The 18,404-nt window shown below is 47.1% G+C and overlaps 2 protein-coding genes across 2 annotated transcripts in view; one reads left to right on the forward strand and one right to left on the reverse strand.

The window, feature by feature from the left end:
• COL4A1 (collagen type IV alpha 1 chain) overlaps positions 1–16,276 on the reverse strand; it is a 157,318-nt gene extending 141,042 nt beyond the window's left edge. Inside the window, 1 exon segment of the mRNA XM_017868194.1 lies at positions 16,034–16,276. Within this exon segment, the coding sequence (XP_017723683.1) occupies positions 16,034–16,117 (84 nt within the window). The 5' untranslated portion in view covers positions 16,118–16,276.
• A 76-nt stretch (positions 16,277–16,352) lies between these two features.
• Positions 16,353–18,404, forward strand: part of COL4A2 (collagen type IV alpha 2 chain) — a 208,468-nt gene continuing 206,416 nt past the window's right edge. The window contains exons 1-3 of the mRNA XM_017868195.1: positions 16,353–16,607; positions 16,938–17,025; positions 17,147–17,201. Coding sequence (XP_017723684.1) covers positions 16,982–17,025; positions 17,147–17,201 — 99 coding nt within the window. The 5' untranslated portion in view covers positions 16,353–16,607; positions 16,938–16,981. The remainder of the gene's footprint in view (positions 16,608–16,937; positions 17,026–17,146; positions 17,202–18,404) is intronic.

The raw sequence follows: 18,404 nt of genomic DNA on the forward strand, positions 1-18,404 counted from the left end.
CCACCCCCCACCACCCCAGGCTGCCCTGTTACTTTTCCTGTCCGCCTTCTCAGGAAGCTCTTTGCAGGACTTGAATTCACCAATTTCTTGGTCAGTTGTCAGTGTTTCCTCACCCAAGACAACGGATGAGATACTCCAAATCAGTGGCATTGCAGGCTCATCCTTTACAGAATATGTAAAGAGCTCAACATGTCAGATGTTACACTGCAAATTACACTTATCTGTATGTTGGGTTAAAGTCCAAAAGCGCATAGAGAATACCCACAGCCACCTTTGGGGCTAAATACCAACGTCTCAGGCTCCTGCTGCATGGAAAACTCAAGAAGAAAAGGAACATGAGATGCTCAGGAGCCCAGGCTGCTCCTCAAGGTGGCTCGTGGGGACCATCCACTGCTTCTTCCTCAGTCTTCCAATAGAAACGTGTTCTGCCTCCAGTGGACAGATCCGGGACAGGGAATGAGGGTTAGCGCTTCACCCACATCCTCATGGAGGACAAGCAGGTGGGTTTTAAGGCCCCGGAAAGTAATAACAGAGGGTCTGCTTCTGAAAAGGGGTGTGAAGGGAAGGGTTGGCTGGAAGGAAGCTGCCGAAGGGCACAGCACCCTAGCATGGGCGTCACTCCTTCCGAAGGTGACTCGGAGTGTTCTAAACAGAAGAGTCCTGTTTCATGTTGGGTAATTTTGACATGCTACTGTGTAGGTTTTGCCATCTTTTCCACTTCATTAAAGCCTAGTTGAAGGCCTTTTAAAGTTAATTTTCCTGGTGAGACAACCAGTGTGAACACATTAAGCTACACAGGCACACGTAAGCACGTTGCAAGCTAACAAGTGCTCGGCTGGTGGCTTCTGGGGTTTTGATTTCCAGACTCTCCAGAGGGAACACAATCTGTGTAGCATTTGTTTTATCATTAAAATGTCCTTGCACTGTTTAAATTTTATGTCCAAGTCATAATTTCTTTTATGATTTACCCTCTTAATCAGTGCATCTAATGACCACCATGCTTACACTAGACTCAAGATTCCCTTAAAAGGTTACAAACCCATAGCATTCCTTCCACAGGCTCCTCCGGCTTCCTCAATCCTTCCTTCCCTTTGGACTCTAACTTCACTCTCAAACTACTCATCAACCACCCCAGGTGACCAAAATCTCTGAGCACTCACTCTGGAGTCACCTCCAGCTTATCATCCCTGTCCACACCTCTACCAGACCCACTCTCCACTCCACTTTTATTTTAGTTTTTATTTTGTTTTACATTTTCAAGCTTAGCAAGTGAAGCTTGGGTGCATGAGAGCACCATTAGTCAAGTGGAGATTGGAAAAGGAACAAAGAAATCTGTAACTGGTTGTGATCAATGATCTCTCAGTATCACTACATTCGGACCAGCCCGCTTTTTAAAATGATGGTGTCACTTTTGGATCTATCCTGCCAGTGATGATGGACAGTCTGCTACTCTCCCTTGCCTGGGTTGGCCAGTGAAACTCGGCAGAGGGGTCACCATGCAGTGGCAGAAGCCAAGGGTGATTGCATGTCCCCTAAGAGTGGGTCTCTTTGCACTTAGACCAACATAGAGGTGCCCACAGGGCGGGTGGGGCTGTCCTGACCTGAAGCACGTGCACAGACGTGAGTGTCCTGCCCGCCCCTCTCCTCAGGACACTCAGAGCTCCCACCTCACCTGTCCGAGAACACTGGGGCTTCACCTCCTGACCTTAAGGTGTGTCGAGGACCTGGTGCCTAGAAAAAGTGCACTGATGCCAAGTAGCCTGGCATCACGTTAACCACCCACTTGTCTCTTTGATCATCTTTATGTTTTGCACTAAATTTGTCCAAACTCTTGATCTTGTCTTTTCATTTCTTCAGCATTTCTCAGCAACCATGAATCTGCCATATTCTTCTACAACTGGGTGGCAATGGCAAGGGAGCTTTAACCACGCCATCTCCTCACAGCTGGCTGTCCACAGAACTCATCATCATGTCGGCATGTGCTAGGGGTGCATGGGAGCACCATTAGTAATTTCACCCACGTCACGGCATGGACCATGCTGGCCTGGGCAAAGCAGACCATGAGTCAGCCCTCTCCCAACGCCTTCTTGGCCCTGCGACGCTGACCATGTGGCAGGGACTAGACTTGCCGGTTTCTTTATCACCCACCCCACAGCAAGTGCTGAAAATGCAATGGCCTTCACTAAGTGTGCACAGCCCTGACTGCCCCCAAGTTCATAGCACTCTTTCATAAAAGTGTTCACAGAAACATCTCTTCTGTGACCAGACCCAGCTTCTTTAGTGAGTTATTTACTTCATGTCTGCCTCTTCAAGAGCTCTGAGCTGGGTTCCTAGAGTAATCATAATCACCGGGTTCCACCATCTGCAGATGAACCAATATAGATTCACCTTCAAATTTCCATTTTCTAGCATGACCTTGACAACCAATTAGTCAATCAGCAGACACTTACTGAGCATAGATTCTACATGGCGATGCTCAGATACTGTGCCATCCCTGGAGGGGCATGGAGAAAGAAACCAAAATGCAGCTGAGAAGATGGGGTCTGCACACATGCCTTTCAAGAGATTCATGCCAAACATTTTATACAAACAATAAGATTAACATTCGCCAAAACTGTCTTCCCGATGGACTTTCCCACCACCCTCAGAAGTGCTTGCATCCTGCCTGCAGCTGAGAGCCAAAGCTTTGGAAGCATTGTCAAATTTAGCTCTATTCTTATCTACTGCCAAATTCAGGGTCTTCTTCCTTGGGAAATCCTTTCAACAGTTCTTACTATAAAAATCTGCTACCAAGTCCCTCTAGACCAGCAGTCTGTGGCATACATCTCTGAGAATGTGATAAAAGTTCCAGGCATTGTCTTCTTAAAAATGTACTTGTGCGCAGATTCATAAAAATGTGCATATGATCTCAAGGGGTTCACAGACCCCCCGCCAAAAGAGGCCATGCTGTGGTCTAGACTGGACTATAGTTTCTTGACTCTCAACTTTTCATATATTTCTAATCTAGGGGTGGGTGTTTTTATTAGTCCATTCTCACACTGCTATAAAGACACTACTTGAGACTGGATAATTTATAAAGAAAGGAGATTTAATTAACTGACAGTTCTACATAGCTGGTAGACCTCAGGAAACTTACAATCATGGTGGAAGGCAAAGGGGAGGCAAGGCATGTCTTACATGGTAGCAGGAGAGAGAGCGAAGGAGACAGTGCAAGTTTTAAAACCATCAAATCTCATGAGAACTCACTCACTATTATGAGACCAGCATGGGGGAAAACTGCCCCCATAATCTAATCATCTCCCACCAGGTCCCTCCCTCAACACATAGGGAGGGACAGGAACTCAAAGGATGACGACTGGCAGGTAGGCAGGTGGGATCAATGGGTCATCAAGTCAATTATCTGTATGTAAAGGGTCAGAAGAAACAGGACATGTCCAGGGTTCTCACTAGCATGCAAAGGCAACTGCCAGGTAATGTATGTCACTTAACAGCCAAAGATATCATGCCTCAAATTCATAAGTAGATTCTAGAACTGTGAGAAAATAAATTGGTTGTTATTTTAAAAAAATCTCAATTCCCACCTACACAACTTACCCAGAGTACCCCCTAAAAGCGCACTCTTTTTCAACTAGTGATAAATGCTGGATTCCATTCAAGGTCACCTTGCAGGAACGCTTAGTCCACTCCCCAGTGCCACCATTGGGGGCTGGAGGCTTAGCCCTCCCATGCAAATTAGCAAAGTCCCAAAGCTTAGGCAAATGTGACCAAAGATGCGTAGGGCTGTGGCACCTAGAGAAGTGTTTCTGGATGTCTGCAGGCTGCCAAAGCTGGGGGCTCGCACCTGTGGCATCACTCTGACCCGGGGAAGAGTTGGTAAAATGTTGTAGAGCTAGCGGCTGCTGCATCTACCTAGAAGGCTATGAATAATAAGAAACTCAACCTAATTACTTTGCTTTGTCAACTACAGCTTTCAAGTTAATGCTACAATTTCTGAAATGGCACAAGTGCACATCATACAGGACTAGAAAATGTTGTATTAAAAATTTGACATTATCTTCTAGGAGTTACTGCCTATCATCTGACTTGAGATGACACTTGACTCTGCTCGGAGATGGCAGTTAGGCTCAGATACAGCAACCCAAACTCAGGGCTGCACTTTTGAACATGCTGTTTGAACATATTGGAAACACCAGCTGATCTTCCTCACTCTGACATTTTAAGAAGACAATTCCCAATTAAGGAATCAAATTAAGGACCATTTCTACAATTATTTTCCACCCAAAAGACTCTGTAACCTAACACAGTTCATCAGAGCTTTTCACGTTATACCCTTTCCCTTATTAACAGCTTGTCACTGTTGCAGGATAATGTGGGACATGCACTGCCAATTGTCCAGGACAATTCGCCAACATATTTTGCCAAGAACTTTGACCTGTGTTTCCTTGTTTAAGCCTCTGAGCATTCTCACAGCAACAGTTTTCATGTTTCTGATTCATTTATCCCTAACTCACAAATTAGGGGTTTTTTTTTTTGCCCAGGAAACCTTGTAAGCCTTGGTCCTCAGAACCATATTTTAATTTTGACTCTCAAAAAGGGCTCAAGTGCTCATTGTGACCAGAACTCCTCCAGGTTTGAGCAGGTGCTGAGCTGGAGGAGACGAGCCCCTAATTTCTTGGTGCTGCCATACATTGTGACAGTCTATCCCTGAGGGTTGCCATTGTGCAGCGACGGGGGCACAACCACTTGGGTCCTGTGGAACTAGAGGTCTGGGGTGTGTCCCTGATGATTACAAAAGCATCTCTTCTCTCTGCCTGCCTCCTGTCCCTTCACACAGGGTCCGGCTAACATGGCCAAAGAGCAACACAATTTTAAGGCAAAGGACAATATTCTTGCATCATTACAGTTGTGACACTCAACATCCTCATCAAAGTGCCAGGAAGTCTTGCATACTGGAGAAACACATTTGCTGTCCACAGCCTCCCTCCCATTCCCACATCTGGTATTTCCACATCTGATGGTTTCATCCATCCTAAATCCAAGTGGTATTTCCCATGGCCAGCTTTGCTTCATTCCCAGGGAAGACAGAAGAACCCTGCAAACCCATTTCCTACTGGAGAGATATTTCAAAATTTCCAAAAATTGAAACAATTCAATGTCTGTTAGTCTCATGAATGTACTTTAGAGACACGAAGTAGACACAATTTCCTATAAAGGACTCCAGTGTCTTCCTTACATTTACAACTATTTTAACAAAGCTGAATTTGGGAGGGTGAACCATCCCTAAAATAGCAAAGAGGGACATCCTTTTAAATAATTTCTAGTTCAGCATGATAAAAGGCAGAAACTGTTTTCTTCTCAAAGCCTAGGGCTCCATCTTGGAATACGTTAGGAATAGAATTGTGCCCTCAAAAATTATGCACTCAAGATGTATTTAATTGTTTTAATATCATTATAATCCCAATATTTTGTAAATTATCCAAGAAGCTGATCTCATTTTAAGAAATAAAGTCATAGTAAAAGAAAGATGTTTTTCAGTCTTCATAGTTTTAAGTACATATGAATATCAATAGCATAATCATGCAACCAGTAGTAAAAGCTAACATTTTTTGAACGCTCATCTGAAGATACAGAGAGGCAGAACAGTTTTTCCTCTGCTCTCACAACAAGCTTCTGACACCAGCTGTGTGGGAGGTTTCCCCACATACCATGTAAGCAATCAGTTCTTCAGGGGAGACCAGCTGGGCTTCCTTGAATTCCACTCAATTCTGATTCCATCTATCTGAAGACAGTATCAGCTCCCACAGATGAAGGCTCAGTCCCACAAGATTGCCCCACTTCAGACCCCATTGTCAGGAATAAATTGTCACCTATTCTTCTGTCCATCGGTTATAAATTGGAATCTCCATGAACCCCTCCTGGGGTTTGATTAATCTGCTAGGAAGGGTCACAGAACTCAGGGAAACCCTTATGTTCACTGATTTATTATAAAGGCTACTGTATTACAAAGGCCACAGAGGAACAGCCAGAGCATGGAAGAGAGGCACAGTGCAAGGTGTAGGGGAAGGGGCGGAGCTTCCAGCCCTACCAGGGCACGCCACCCTCTAGGAACAGCTCCACATCTTCAGCTGCCTGAAGCTCCCCAAGCCCAGTCTTTTTGGGCTTTCATGGAAGCCTCCTTACAGGGACGTGATTGATTAAATCATTGGCTACTGGTAATTAACTCAACCTCCTACCCAGCCCCTCTCCCCAGAGGTGGTGAATGGGGCTGAATCCATCCTTTAGCCTGCCTTGGTCTTTCCCAGGGACCAGCCCACCTCTGAAGCTGCGGGTGGTGGGTGGGCGGGGCAGCCACCAGTCAACTCATTAACATACAAAGACACTTATCACTTCAGAGATTCCAAGAATTTTAGGAGTTGTATGCCAAGAAACAAGAGGAAGACCAAAGATCTACTTCACAGTATGAAATGTTTCTGGCAGGCACTCATTAACCAGCATCACCTGTCTGCGACCTTCACCACACAATAAAGGAATACATTATCATCCCTCATGGATAGATGGGGAAACTGAGGCACAGAGCAGTTAAGAAGGTTGCCCAACGTCAAACAGCTAGCTGCTATTTGGACAAATAAATTTATTTTTATTAATTTTGTTATTAAAATCCATCATTAAAACTGTCATCAAGAATTCAAATCCATCTCATCTGAATCCAGAGTCCAAAACCGTACGATGCCCTTTGCAGAGTCTCAGAAACTAAATGAAAAGATCTGGAGCCAGAAGAGAACACTGCAAGTGCTAAATTTTCAACATAACATCTATCATACCATTACCAAAATTACTCTCACTTTAATTCGGGCACATGTCCAACTGCAAAGTATAAGAACAATCCTAACCACCTGCATATTTCCTAATCCAGAGTAAGCACTGAACACATATTTATTGAACAAATTTTCAATGCCAGGAACAAGATACTGAGCTATCAAACTATTACTTTCTACTTTGTTTTCATCTGAATTCTTACTCTTAATCGTTTTAAGTTCATTGATGTGAAAAAAAGTGAAAAGAAAAGAAAGAAATGGGCTTTTGGTTACAAACTGGCTTCTTGTCTAGGACAATACCCAAAGTTATTTATGTTTTAAATAAATGATCTAGTCAAGAGAAAAAAAATCCATATATCGTAATATATTACTTGATAACCTCCATGAAAAAAGAGAAAATATCTATGATCAACATGAAATAATAAAGAAGTATGAATTATAAAATTTTTTAAAAAGTTTTAAAAGCCTAAATTCCAGAAGAAATACAATCTTATTATTTTCAACTATTTGGGAAAACAAAATCTAATTATTATGGAGGCGCCCAATGGCTATTTAGTCAGACTAGACTGGCTTCAACAATTGATAAAAAGCATCTGGCATTAGCATAATGTTTACATGAAAAACATGTTTGTTAGAGATAAGTTAGGAATGAGAAATACTTCAAGAAGATAGCCCACTACATATCCTATGTAATAAAAACTGTGTCATCCCCTTTTCCAGAGAATATTATTGATTCTGGACAGGGTTTGTGTATGTATCCGAAATAAATCGGATGCTGAGGCTCAACAAACCATTCTGTGGATGGTATTTTCCCCCATCACTGACCCATTTTCCTGCTTTGGTAAGTTTATCTTCACTGTACAGGCCAGTGGACTAAAATTTAGGAGTTATTTTAAACCACTAACGCTGAAGGGTCTTTAATCTCCAGAAACTGGATTTGGTAGTCCTAAGATTCCTCACCAGGAAGCCGAGTGCCTGGGCCTGGAGGAGGTGGGAGGGAGGTAGAGGACCCATACTCAGGGTCCTGCGTCCCAGGGCCCACCGACTGGTTCTGCCCTGGGTCGGCCTCTGAGCTAGGGCACTGAGCGGATCCTAAGCAGGTGTGCGAGCTCACAGGCTCGCCATAGAGGACGGCAAAACTCAGACTTTGAAAGCAGATCAGTTCTGAGAAACCCATGCCAGGCTCCCGAAGAGGGGAGAAGGCCACGGAGGACAGAGTCTGCTCCAGGCACCTCTGTGCTCACTTGCCATCAGCCCAGCCCTCTCCAGATTCACTCAGGAGCCTCCACTTCTTGATACCTCACATGCACGTTTCTGGAGCCTTCTTCCCCCCGCCCATCTGACCTTCCAAACTGCACCACACAGCTGGAACCGGCATTGTGGGCAGCAGCAGAAACCAATGGAAAAAAAGGACAAAGAAGTACTGGGAGGGCCATGTTACACGCAGGGGCTCAGCCTCAAAGTGAGTGCAAACTAACAGGTGCAGGCCTGCACCTAACGCTGCGCAAGCCGCTGCCACCGCAGTGAAAGAAGTCAGGCTATCAGTAGCCGCAGCCTCTCCTGCTAGGAATGCAGATTCTCGGAATGCCCCACACCTCCAAAAACAGAAGCTCTGGAGCTGTTTCATGGAGCCCTCCAGCTGATGCTGATGTGAGCTCATGTTGGACAACGGCTGGTGAAGGAGATCCTTGTGTGGGCCTTTCCGGCCCCAAGGGGTCTCGATGTCATTACTTTGCTGTTTATGCTTCTGAAGTTGTCTTTAATTTAAGAGTAGTACCTGGCACAAAGCAAGCTGGGTATAAATGCTTCACAGACATTAACTCACTTAATCCTTACATTTGCTCCCTAAGGAAAGCAACTGCCCTCATCCCCATCATATAGATGAGGAAGACCAGGGCCCACACGTTTCCCTGCAGGGCCTGTGACTGGTGCACAACCAGCGTGTCCCTGGACCGTCTCCTCTCTGGATGTAGTTGACGCACTGCCATCGCCTTTCCAAAAAGTTGTGTCCACATCTGACCCGTTAATGCCAGCTTCTTTGACAAACAGACTTTTCTTTTGCCAGACTAAATGTAAGGTCCTCAGTCTGGTGGTAGCAAGTATGTCACACACAACTCAATATTAATTCTGCAACACTAAAATGGCATTGCATTCTTTAAAAAATTCTAAAATGCAACTCAAAACTTCAAGCTAATGATAAAAAAGAGCTGTTTATATTTTAAAATGACATTTCAAAGCTGGTGCTCTTGGATGATGTGACAATAAATGCTCCTGTGCTCAGAAATAAATCATTACTTGCATACAAGGGGAACTGTGGATTTTAAAATAAATTTTGATTATCATATTACATAGTAATATATATAAATAATTATTAGAGATGTAAAAGCCAAATCTTCCACCAATTAGATTAGATATTAGTATTATTTATTCAATAAATATGAAGGAAAAATACCAAAATGGTTATCATTGGGTTTATCTGTACAACGCTGAAACAGAAACAAATACCGACCTAGTACCTTCAAAAATGCCCCGTGTGCTGAATGGGAGTGTTACATAAGGTTTATCTTTCTGCAGTGAAGACACATAGTATTCTTCTCTGAACGTGCATCATCTGTCATTTCTTTCTGAATGTGGATCATCTCTGGGGATGAGCGTGGCTGCTGGGAAAAGTTTGTGGAAATAGCTTTCAAAACATTGAATTACAGCTAGAACACACTGGGTTTTGTTCTTCACAAAGGAATATCCTTGTTTTCTAAAGCAAAAACTTAATAAAATCTTTAAACAATTTTAATTGTGTCTAATACAGGAATACTGTGCCTCCAGATCTTCTGCTGAATTGGGCAATGTTTATTTAAGTTAGCTGCACTCTCTATGAGTGAATATACAAATGGCTTCCCCAATTGTTGGTGTATTTAGTGAAATGAAAATAGAGCAACTGACATCAAACTGGATGCTTCCAGCTCACAGCCAGTATCTCTGGCTGTGGTCCTTGCTAAAATAAGTGGCCATGGTACACTAAGATATGTATGTACATGTATTACTAAACAATGATAATTTTACAAATGAACAATGTACTGATTCCAAGAGCAACGGAAGATGAGGAGGTTGAACAGTCCTCCTTTATCAGGTAAGAGGTGCAACAACAGATACACAAAAGCCCAAGTGGCCTGGAAAAGACTGCTTTAATAACTGATTTGGACACTTGGCATTTGTCTTGTACCTTAAAGATAAAGTGAGCTTTAAAACTCAGATAAAATAAAATGTTTTTATAGTATGCAGATTAAAAACCAAATCCAGCAAAGCTTCCACAGAGAATATTACTAAACCACGGAATAAACTATTTACATAAAGTGTTCAGCAGCGTACATATTTCCAAGTCATGTTTAGTCTGTGGTGGAATATCTACGCCAAATTCCAAATTAAGGGGAAACACCCTCGTTTGCCCAGATTCATCTTTGTGTTCACTAATAATACCACAGGGGGGGACAGTGTAAGCCAGCAGGCGCTCCCTCTAGGACACTCCTGGGGTTGGAGGGGGGACTCCCAAGAGAATGGCAGCTAGAAAATTGAACCAATCACAAGTAATTAATTCCCGATTTTCTCCTCTGTGTTGGGCACGCTCCCAAACATGGTGGGGTGCTTTAAAAAGAAGATATGTCCTGGCAAGTGTTGGAACCAAGACACAAATGACAATGTAACTCCAAGCCATGTGGCAGCAACCACAACCAGCATTTCTCGAGTTCTTACTTTATGTGCGCATGCTCTCCCTGGACATGGCGATTACCCTCACTATATGTATCAGAGACTCCAAGCTCAAAGAGATTACACTGCTACTGAATGGCAGAGCAAGAATTGCAATTTAGGCCAGATTTTTTAAAATCCAGATAGTCAACAATATTTCACATTACCACTCTGTCTGACTCGAGAGGGGACTGCATGGAAAAGGGGCAGGCTGCACTGTTTTAGGAGCTTCAGTGGAATGCATGCAAGCCGAGGGAAGACAAGAGGACACTGTAGGCCGGGGAGCAGGAGAAGATGAAACAGCTTCCGTGGAACGCAGAGATGAGTCCTTCCTTACAGTTACCAAAGCCGTATGTCGAGGAGTAGCAAGGAATGAGGCCAGAAAAATTTGACAGATCCGAACCACAAAGGGAACGCACAGCCAAGCCCAAAAGAGGTGCAGCCCCAGTGAGACAGTAGGTGGCCATCGGCAGATACTGAACCAGCAAGTCTATGGCCATAACTGAGGGAACTGAAGGCAATTAGCCTCTCACAGCCTGAGGGATGGGCTGGAGAGCAGGAGAGCTGGGAGGAGGGGTAGGGCCAAGAGGGTTCAGTGGTGATCCTGGCACAAGGCAAAGAGAGCTGGAAAGGAGTCCCAGCCATGGGAAGGGAGTCCCAGCCATGGGAAGGGAAAGCTACGGGTGCCTCTGGGAAGCATCCAGAAAGAAGAAGTGGGAGACTCTGTGACTGAGCAGACACGGAAGGTAAAGAGGAAAGGCTAAAGCCTCATAGTCTCTGGGCTCTGTATCCAGAAACATCAGGGGGCACACCAGGACCAAAATGGCAGAGTTAGGAAGGGTGGTCAGTCTGGGTGAAAGATGAGTTCAGTCCCGAACATATTTGCTCGGTTTGAGATCAAAGCAAGACAGCCAAGGGGAGGTATTGCATGGAAATGTGAAGACATTGAACTGGAGTTCAAGAAGGAGGTCTGGAGCCCCCTTCAGGGAGTAATGGTGCACCATGGAGCAGATCCCCGGTGGAAGTTAGAGAGTGCAAAGAACAAAGAGAAGCATGCAGGGCTGCCCCTACAGCTCACCCACACTGAGGGGCATGGGAAGAGGAAGAAGACAGAAGCAGAGACACGGAAAGAGCACTAGGAGGGACCCACGTCCCAGAGTTAGGACGAGGAGAACAATGGAGGGAAACGAGGCTGGAACCAGCTCACTGTGTACCATAGTATCAAAGTCTTCACCCCAAAGTCATTCCTACCGTGTCAAAAGCCTCAAAAGAAACTCACCATTAAAACATGTTCTGGTTTATATCCCTTTTCATTGTATGCATAAGAATGGTAGGAATATGTCTTTTGTATTGTTCTATAGTTGACATTTTTTCGTGGTTGTTTAATAATAGCAGGAAGAACAATGCTCTAACATTATTTTAGATATTCTATTGTTGCTTGAGCTGACTCTAGCTCAAGAACTCAAAATACCAAATCTCCTTGTGAGACATTTTAAAGAGGTTAATCCTTCTTCAATTTGGGGAACAATTATTATAACAAACATCATAGAATTCATCAAAACCACTATTCACTTCGTAATGTTCTTCCACTGTCTACAAAGGTTTGTCTTAGATCATCACTGGTGGGTTCCATTTGTCTGCAAAATCTTCACCAGCTCTTAACTAAATAACTGAACTTGTTATGACTATCCTTGCCAGTTCTCAGAAATTTGCCAACAGTCTTGTTAATGAATAATGTAGGGTTTTGTGAATTCCCTCATGGCCTGGCCCAAGTAAGGGTAGGTTTTCTGGGTCAGTTCCTAAAGGCACTCCTGACTAGAATCAGTCATCCATGCCGCAACTTTCCAAACATCCCCTGCCTGCCTACCTGCCACCTCCGAGAAAAGGGACAGGACCACATACTGGGGCCTCAGTTGGAGCTGGGAGCTCTTTTTTATCACTGGTCTCCTAAACCCTACCCTTCCAATTCTTTCCACCCCTCTGAGAGCAAAGTTCAGCCACCAAGATTGTTAATCATAGAAACAATGACATCTTGGTATCTCAAAGGAGCAAACTTGAAGGTCATCTTTCAGTGCAAAGACCCTTAGACTTGAGAGTGGACAGGCAGAATGGCCATGCTTTCTGTGGAGAGTACACCATCACAGCGCACATGGACATGACATGCGGGTGTATAGTTCCCATTTCTCTCTCACGTCTCAGAGGCAGAAGGCCCTCCCAGAAGTTTCCTCTGAGTTCCTCAAAGCTGGATTCGGTGTTCCTATAGCCCTTCGATTCCCTTGATTGTGACATTTACCAGCCTGAGTTAGATTTGTCTGTTTCTTTTCCAATATTTCTCACTAGACCGTCCTGTGGACAGAGAGTGGGGGTGAGTCCCTGCCGCACAGCCAGCACCTGGCAAGGTCACGGCAGGAAGGAGGTGTTCCAGATGCATGTGTGGAATGAAGGAAGGCACAAACGGGTCCGTGTGAGGACGGGACAGATCTGTCAGGGAAACTGAGGTATAGAGTTCGATGAGTACCCCCAAATCTTCTGCTTTTTAAAGCAGGTATAAATGTAAGATCCTCTGGTGCCTAAAGCACGCTCATTCTGTGTACATGTAACTATTAATAATGCATAGCACTGGTAATTCTGTGAATCTAGCCAGAGCACATGAACACTGTGCCTTCTGGTCGGTCTTAAAGTTATATCCCTTCACCCTAGTCCAATTCCATCTATTAATAAACAGCTTGCAGACGTAAGGAATATCTTCACCAGTATCACTCCTGAGATCCTGGGCGATGCTGCTCTTGTTGGGACTGATTCAGAAACCAGCCTTCTCATCTAAACTACATTTCCAGTAGAACATGGTCCATACTTATATGGAAATGAAATCTCACTTAGTTTGAACTCTAGGTCATTCAGTCCCAGAGGTGGTGACTAATGGTCAGGAGATGACAATATTACTGGACAAGCATCACCACACTGAGGGGAAAGTTCACATTTCTAATCCTGAGAAATAATCTGTTAAGAAGCATTACACAGAACCAGCTAGAGGGGAGTGTGAAGGCTGCTGAAGGAAGGGTTCATTCCACCCAGTGCAACTGTGTGACTAAGAGCAGAGGGTGCTTGCCATCAGAACACTACTGGCACGTGTCTGTCTGGAGCCTGCAAGCTATTCCTCCTTTCTTGCTAAAGAAAAGTGGAGGAAGGGAGGAGTGGGGAGTAGAGTGGTAGGTTCAGCATGGGATGAAATTAATAGTTTAGAAAATCCACCCATGAGTACATAAACAATATGACCATAGCAGATACAGCAAATACAAAATTAAATAGCCTTTCATGAAGAAAAAACAGTAAGTGCAATTCATGCCTGGCACACAGCAGGTGATGTCTGGATGTACAAATGCAAGTGAAGTGTGATTCAGACAGTGCAAAGGAGAGGTAAGCCAACAGTCACTTGCACTGGCTTCTGAATTAGGATCTGATCAAATCCTCAGCATCTTATCATTCAAAATGTACTGTTAAATTATGTTTTGCTTGGATCAGTGTTGAAGCTATTTCAGTGTTATGGTACATGTAACAGCTGATTTTGGAAGGAGGTAAGCCAAAATGTTATTGATGGCATGAAAAGTGAGACAAATTTTTAAATTAGGCAGATTCAGTTTTAAGTGATTTTCTTGTATACCAATACGTCATCTGCACATCAAGCACTTTTCTCTAATTTAACCAGGGCAAATACAGAGTAACGATAATATGTGTGAGGTCAGCTGTGATCAGAAGTGCCCACATGCTGCATTTCTTACAATCAGTCCATGGCACCTCAAGGGACACAGCAAAGCCAGTGGCCGGGAATGTAATTGAGTTTTAGGAAACGATTAAAGGGAAGTAAAATTATCTCCAACTCAATATTAATGCATTTGATTTCCCGGGTGAGAACAGGATTTGCGTAACTGAGTGGTTCTTTCTTTCTACAGTCCTGGATGTTTGGAAAGTCAGCTCTTACAGTTAGCTTTGCTTTGCTAACATTATCCATCAGAAAATCGAAATGCAAACAGCTCCTATTTCCCAATGAAGAACTTTCTCTGATTTACCTTACCATCATCAGGCTTCACCATCTCGAACCTTGGAAGCGTCCAATAGCTTTTGGTCAATATTTCTAGACCAAAATAAAGTGCTCTCAAGCCTGCTCTCTGGAAAGTTTTGTCATCATTACCAAAGGGTGTTTAAATAACCGGCTATGAAGTTTGGGGAGACTGGGCTAGGAGGAACAATCTCAAGTTAATTGCTGATGTAACGTAAAAGCCCCCAATGGAGAAGTTGCCTCCAGGGAGACAAGCTCTCAATTAGGAGATGTATATCACCAGTTCTCTCTGGCATGTAACAGTTAACAATTTCTATACAGTTAGGTGGATTTAGTGAGTATCATTCTTCCAGGAGAGAAGAAAAAAATTTTTTAAAGAGGAAAACAAAGAACAAGATTAAGAACAGTAAAATAATAAGTATGGAAAATCTGGTAAGTAGCAAAAATCATTTTTAAGCATTTGAGGGAGAAACTGCAAAATGTGTTCAGAAGCCACACCTTCCGGACTGTGGGACTGCATGGCTGTGACACTGAGCAACAGCTGAAGTCTTTACTCTCTCGGAGGGGAAGGAAAAAAGGAAACAACGGTCAGTCCAGGCTTGTCCACGGCTGGAAGCCTCGACTCCTGCAAACCGATCTCCCAGATCCTTTCTGGGCAAGCACATAACCAGAGGAAATGAAAACTAGAAAAACAATTTGTGCATGGAACAATGACATGGAGTTTCACTTTGGTTTCATGCTCAAATATGAATGTGGCTATAATTTTTTAAAAAATATCTTAATAGAAGGCAACGAGTTGAGGATGGTGGCTTCTTCAAGCGGGGCGTCCAGAAGAGCCCTACTTCTGCCTTGGAGCGCGCCTTAGGCAGCAGTCGTGGGAAAGCTCAGATACAGCTGTTTCCAGGCAAAGGGCCCAGAGCTTTTCAGCCTCAGCCACCAGGGTCTCCAGACAAGGAGAAATACGCCCAAAGCTGCTCCCAGGCGCTAGGAGCTTGGAGCTCCCAATGTGGGTCTCTGAGCAGCGCGAGGTGGGCGCTCCCGCCCCTCCCGCCCCCAACTCCCTCGCGCACCCGGGACGGGTGAAGGCGCCCAGTCGCCGAGCATCACCGCGACGCGGGTTCAAATCCCGCCGGCTCCCCGGCACCCTCTCCCCGCCACACCGCGGGCTGTTTCTCCTTCTTTCCCCGGAGGAGTTCCCTAACTCTCCAGTACCCATACCATAACAAAGGAGGCTCGGTCCACCAATGCGCGATCGTAGCCTACAGGGACCCCCAGCGAGCACCGGCCCAGAGAATGCACCTGGCCCTGCCACGCGCGACCGCCAAGGGGCAGGCGGACGGCTCCCGGCGCGGACAAAGGGGCCTCTCGGGGCGCCCAGGCTCAGGGCGGGACGCGGGGAGCGGAGCTGGCCGGGACTCACCTTCGCAGCGGCCCGGCTGTGCTCCTCGTGGAGCAGAAGGGCGGCGGGCAGCAGCAGCAGCCAGACGCTGAGCCGGGGCCCCATGGTGGCGCGCCCGAGGCGGCGGGGGACGGCGGGGGACTGCTGCCGGGCGTGCGGGGCCGCGGCGGGCAGCTAGCTCTCGGAAGGCCGGACTTCCAGCCGCTGGCGCACCGTCCCGGGTGCGGCGGCTCCAAGCGGGAGACCTTGAGCGCGGCGGGCCGAGCTCCCAATTTGTTGGCGCTGCCCTCCCCCGGCGGTGCGCGGGCGCCTCAAAGGGGAGGACCTGCGGAGCGGGTAGAGGGGCGGGACGCGGGCTCGGGAGTGTGGCCGCTGTGCGCCGGGACACCAGGGCTCCGCGCTCCGCACTCAGAGGCTCCCGCGTCCCAGCCGCGCGCTCGCGGATCCAGGCCGCGGACCGAGAGGGGCCGCCCGAGCTCCCGGGGCCGCCGCCCAGGGAGTCCAGCAAGGCCGGCCGCCCTGCCGGTGTGCCGCCGGCGGGTGCTTCTGGAAGGGCCAATGCGCGCGGGCAGCAGCCCCTGAAGCCGACCCTGAGGTGAGAGCGACCCCCGAGCGGCGCCCAGACCCTGGCCCGAGAGCACCGGGTTGGAGCGCCCTGTGCAGGCTAGCGCTGCACGCTCTCGTGCTTGGGAGTAGAAAGGGGGAGGGTGGGGGAGCGGAGACCGAGCTGCTCGGCCAGGCAGCACCCACAGGGGCCTAACAGGAGGCTCTCCTTCTTTCCGGGTCGTGGGGGGACGGCCTTCTGGTCACCCCTGCATGCGGGGGGCGCCCCGCGCCGTCCCCGCGTCTCGCGGACGGATACCAACGGTGAGGATGGGCTGCGTCCCTCATCCTGCGCTAAACTCGCTTTGTCTCTCGCCTCTAGGCTAAGAGGGACTGACCGGGGCCCAGAGTGGACAAACCGCCAGCATGGGGAGAGACCAGCGCGCGGTGGCCGGCCCTGCCCTACGGCGGTAAGCGACTTTCTGCCTGGTCCCCGTGGGTCCCCCGCGCATGGGCCCTTCCCTGTAACTCTCGGGGACTGACAAGCCGGGCCCGCACGTTCACGTGCCTCTTTCTCCCTTTCTCGTGCAGGTGGCTGCTGCTGGGGACAGTGACCGTGGGGTTCCTTGCCCAGGGCGTCTTGGCGGTAAGTCCTGGCTCCCGCTCCACGCTCTTGGACTTGCGCGCCCGAGAATGGTTGGGACGTTTGAGTGGCCTTGGAGACGGCGGCTCGTCCGTGCGCTCCCGAGTGTGTGGGAGAGTGGGTGTTCGCCAGCCTGCCCACCCGGGTTCTGAGAAGGCTTGCTCTTCCCTCATCGTGCTTTCCGCCTTTCCTTCCCGTGGGTTCCCCGCGTCAATCCTGTGCTTTGCAGGCATCGGCCCTTTCAAGGGAGCTGAGAACTTAAAATGTAGCCTGAGGCACCGTTTTCGTTGCTTTGGGAAAAGCGGCAGCCATAGAGGCCAGGAAAGAATGTCAGTCACTTGGCAGTGAGACGCCAGGCTTAGGGCGAAAACAGTTTTCCTGGAACTCGGGAGCTGGTGGGGAGGCTCTGTCACGGGCTGAGGGTTTTTTTGTTTTTAAATGGGAGTCTCTGGGTAAAGGGGCGGGGCGAGGAGGCGAACAAGACAACCTTAGTATTGTTTGAATTGAACCATTGCGAGGGAACAATGGCAGAAAAGCCGCGTTTTCTCCCAAGTCGTGTTCCGGCCCTGGCAGATCTGCTCCGGGCGCCACTCTGGGACCCTGCTCGCGGAGCCTGCCCCCCACGCCGGCCATGCACAGCCCTGCCGATACCGTGGGTGCAGTTGGCCACTGCCCTGCAAGAGGCTTTGTACATTTTCTACGTTTTGTTTAAAGAGTAGGAGCCACTTTTACTGAGCTTTATGTAACCATGGCTAAAATGAACAGGTTTGGTGGGTGAATTTAGTGCAGTACTCAAATGTTTAGACAGGAGCTGGAAGCGTAGGGAGCTTTCGAGATGTCGGCTGCCCCTCGTCGCCTTACTGTGGCCTATGGAGTAGCTCTGCCTGTGGCAGCCAGGACCCAGGTAGATTCCTCCTGGAAACGACCCCACCCTCCTCAGCGCGCACTGTGCCAGAGCAGCTCGCAGATACAAAGGGGAAAGGTGTTCATGATTTCGTTTGAATTCTGTTGTTTTTACATCGTTCTGCCCTAATGGAAAACAAACCAGGATTTTAAGGGCAGTGAGTGATGAGGAGCTACTCCCACTTGGGAAAGAGCTGCTACCTTTACTTTTCCGCTGCTGTTGGCTCCGGTTCAAAGCCCAGGTTGGGAAGTAAGAGGAGGACTCGGAGACTTTGACCAGAGCACTCCAGGCCAAAGTTTTCT

The sequence above is a fragment of the Rhinopithecus bieti genome, unplaced genomic scaffold, assembly GCF_001698545.2.
Source record: "Rhinopithecus bieti isolate Rb0 unplaced genomic scaffold, ASM169854v2 scaffold_3734, whole genome shotgun sequence".
Taxonomy (NCBI): domain Eukaryota; kingdom Metazoa; phylum Chordata; class Mammalia; order Primates; family Cercopithecidae; genus Rhinopithecus; species Rhinopithecus bieti.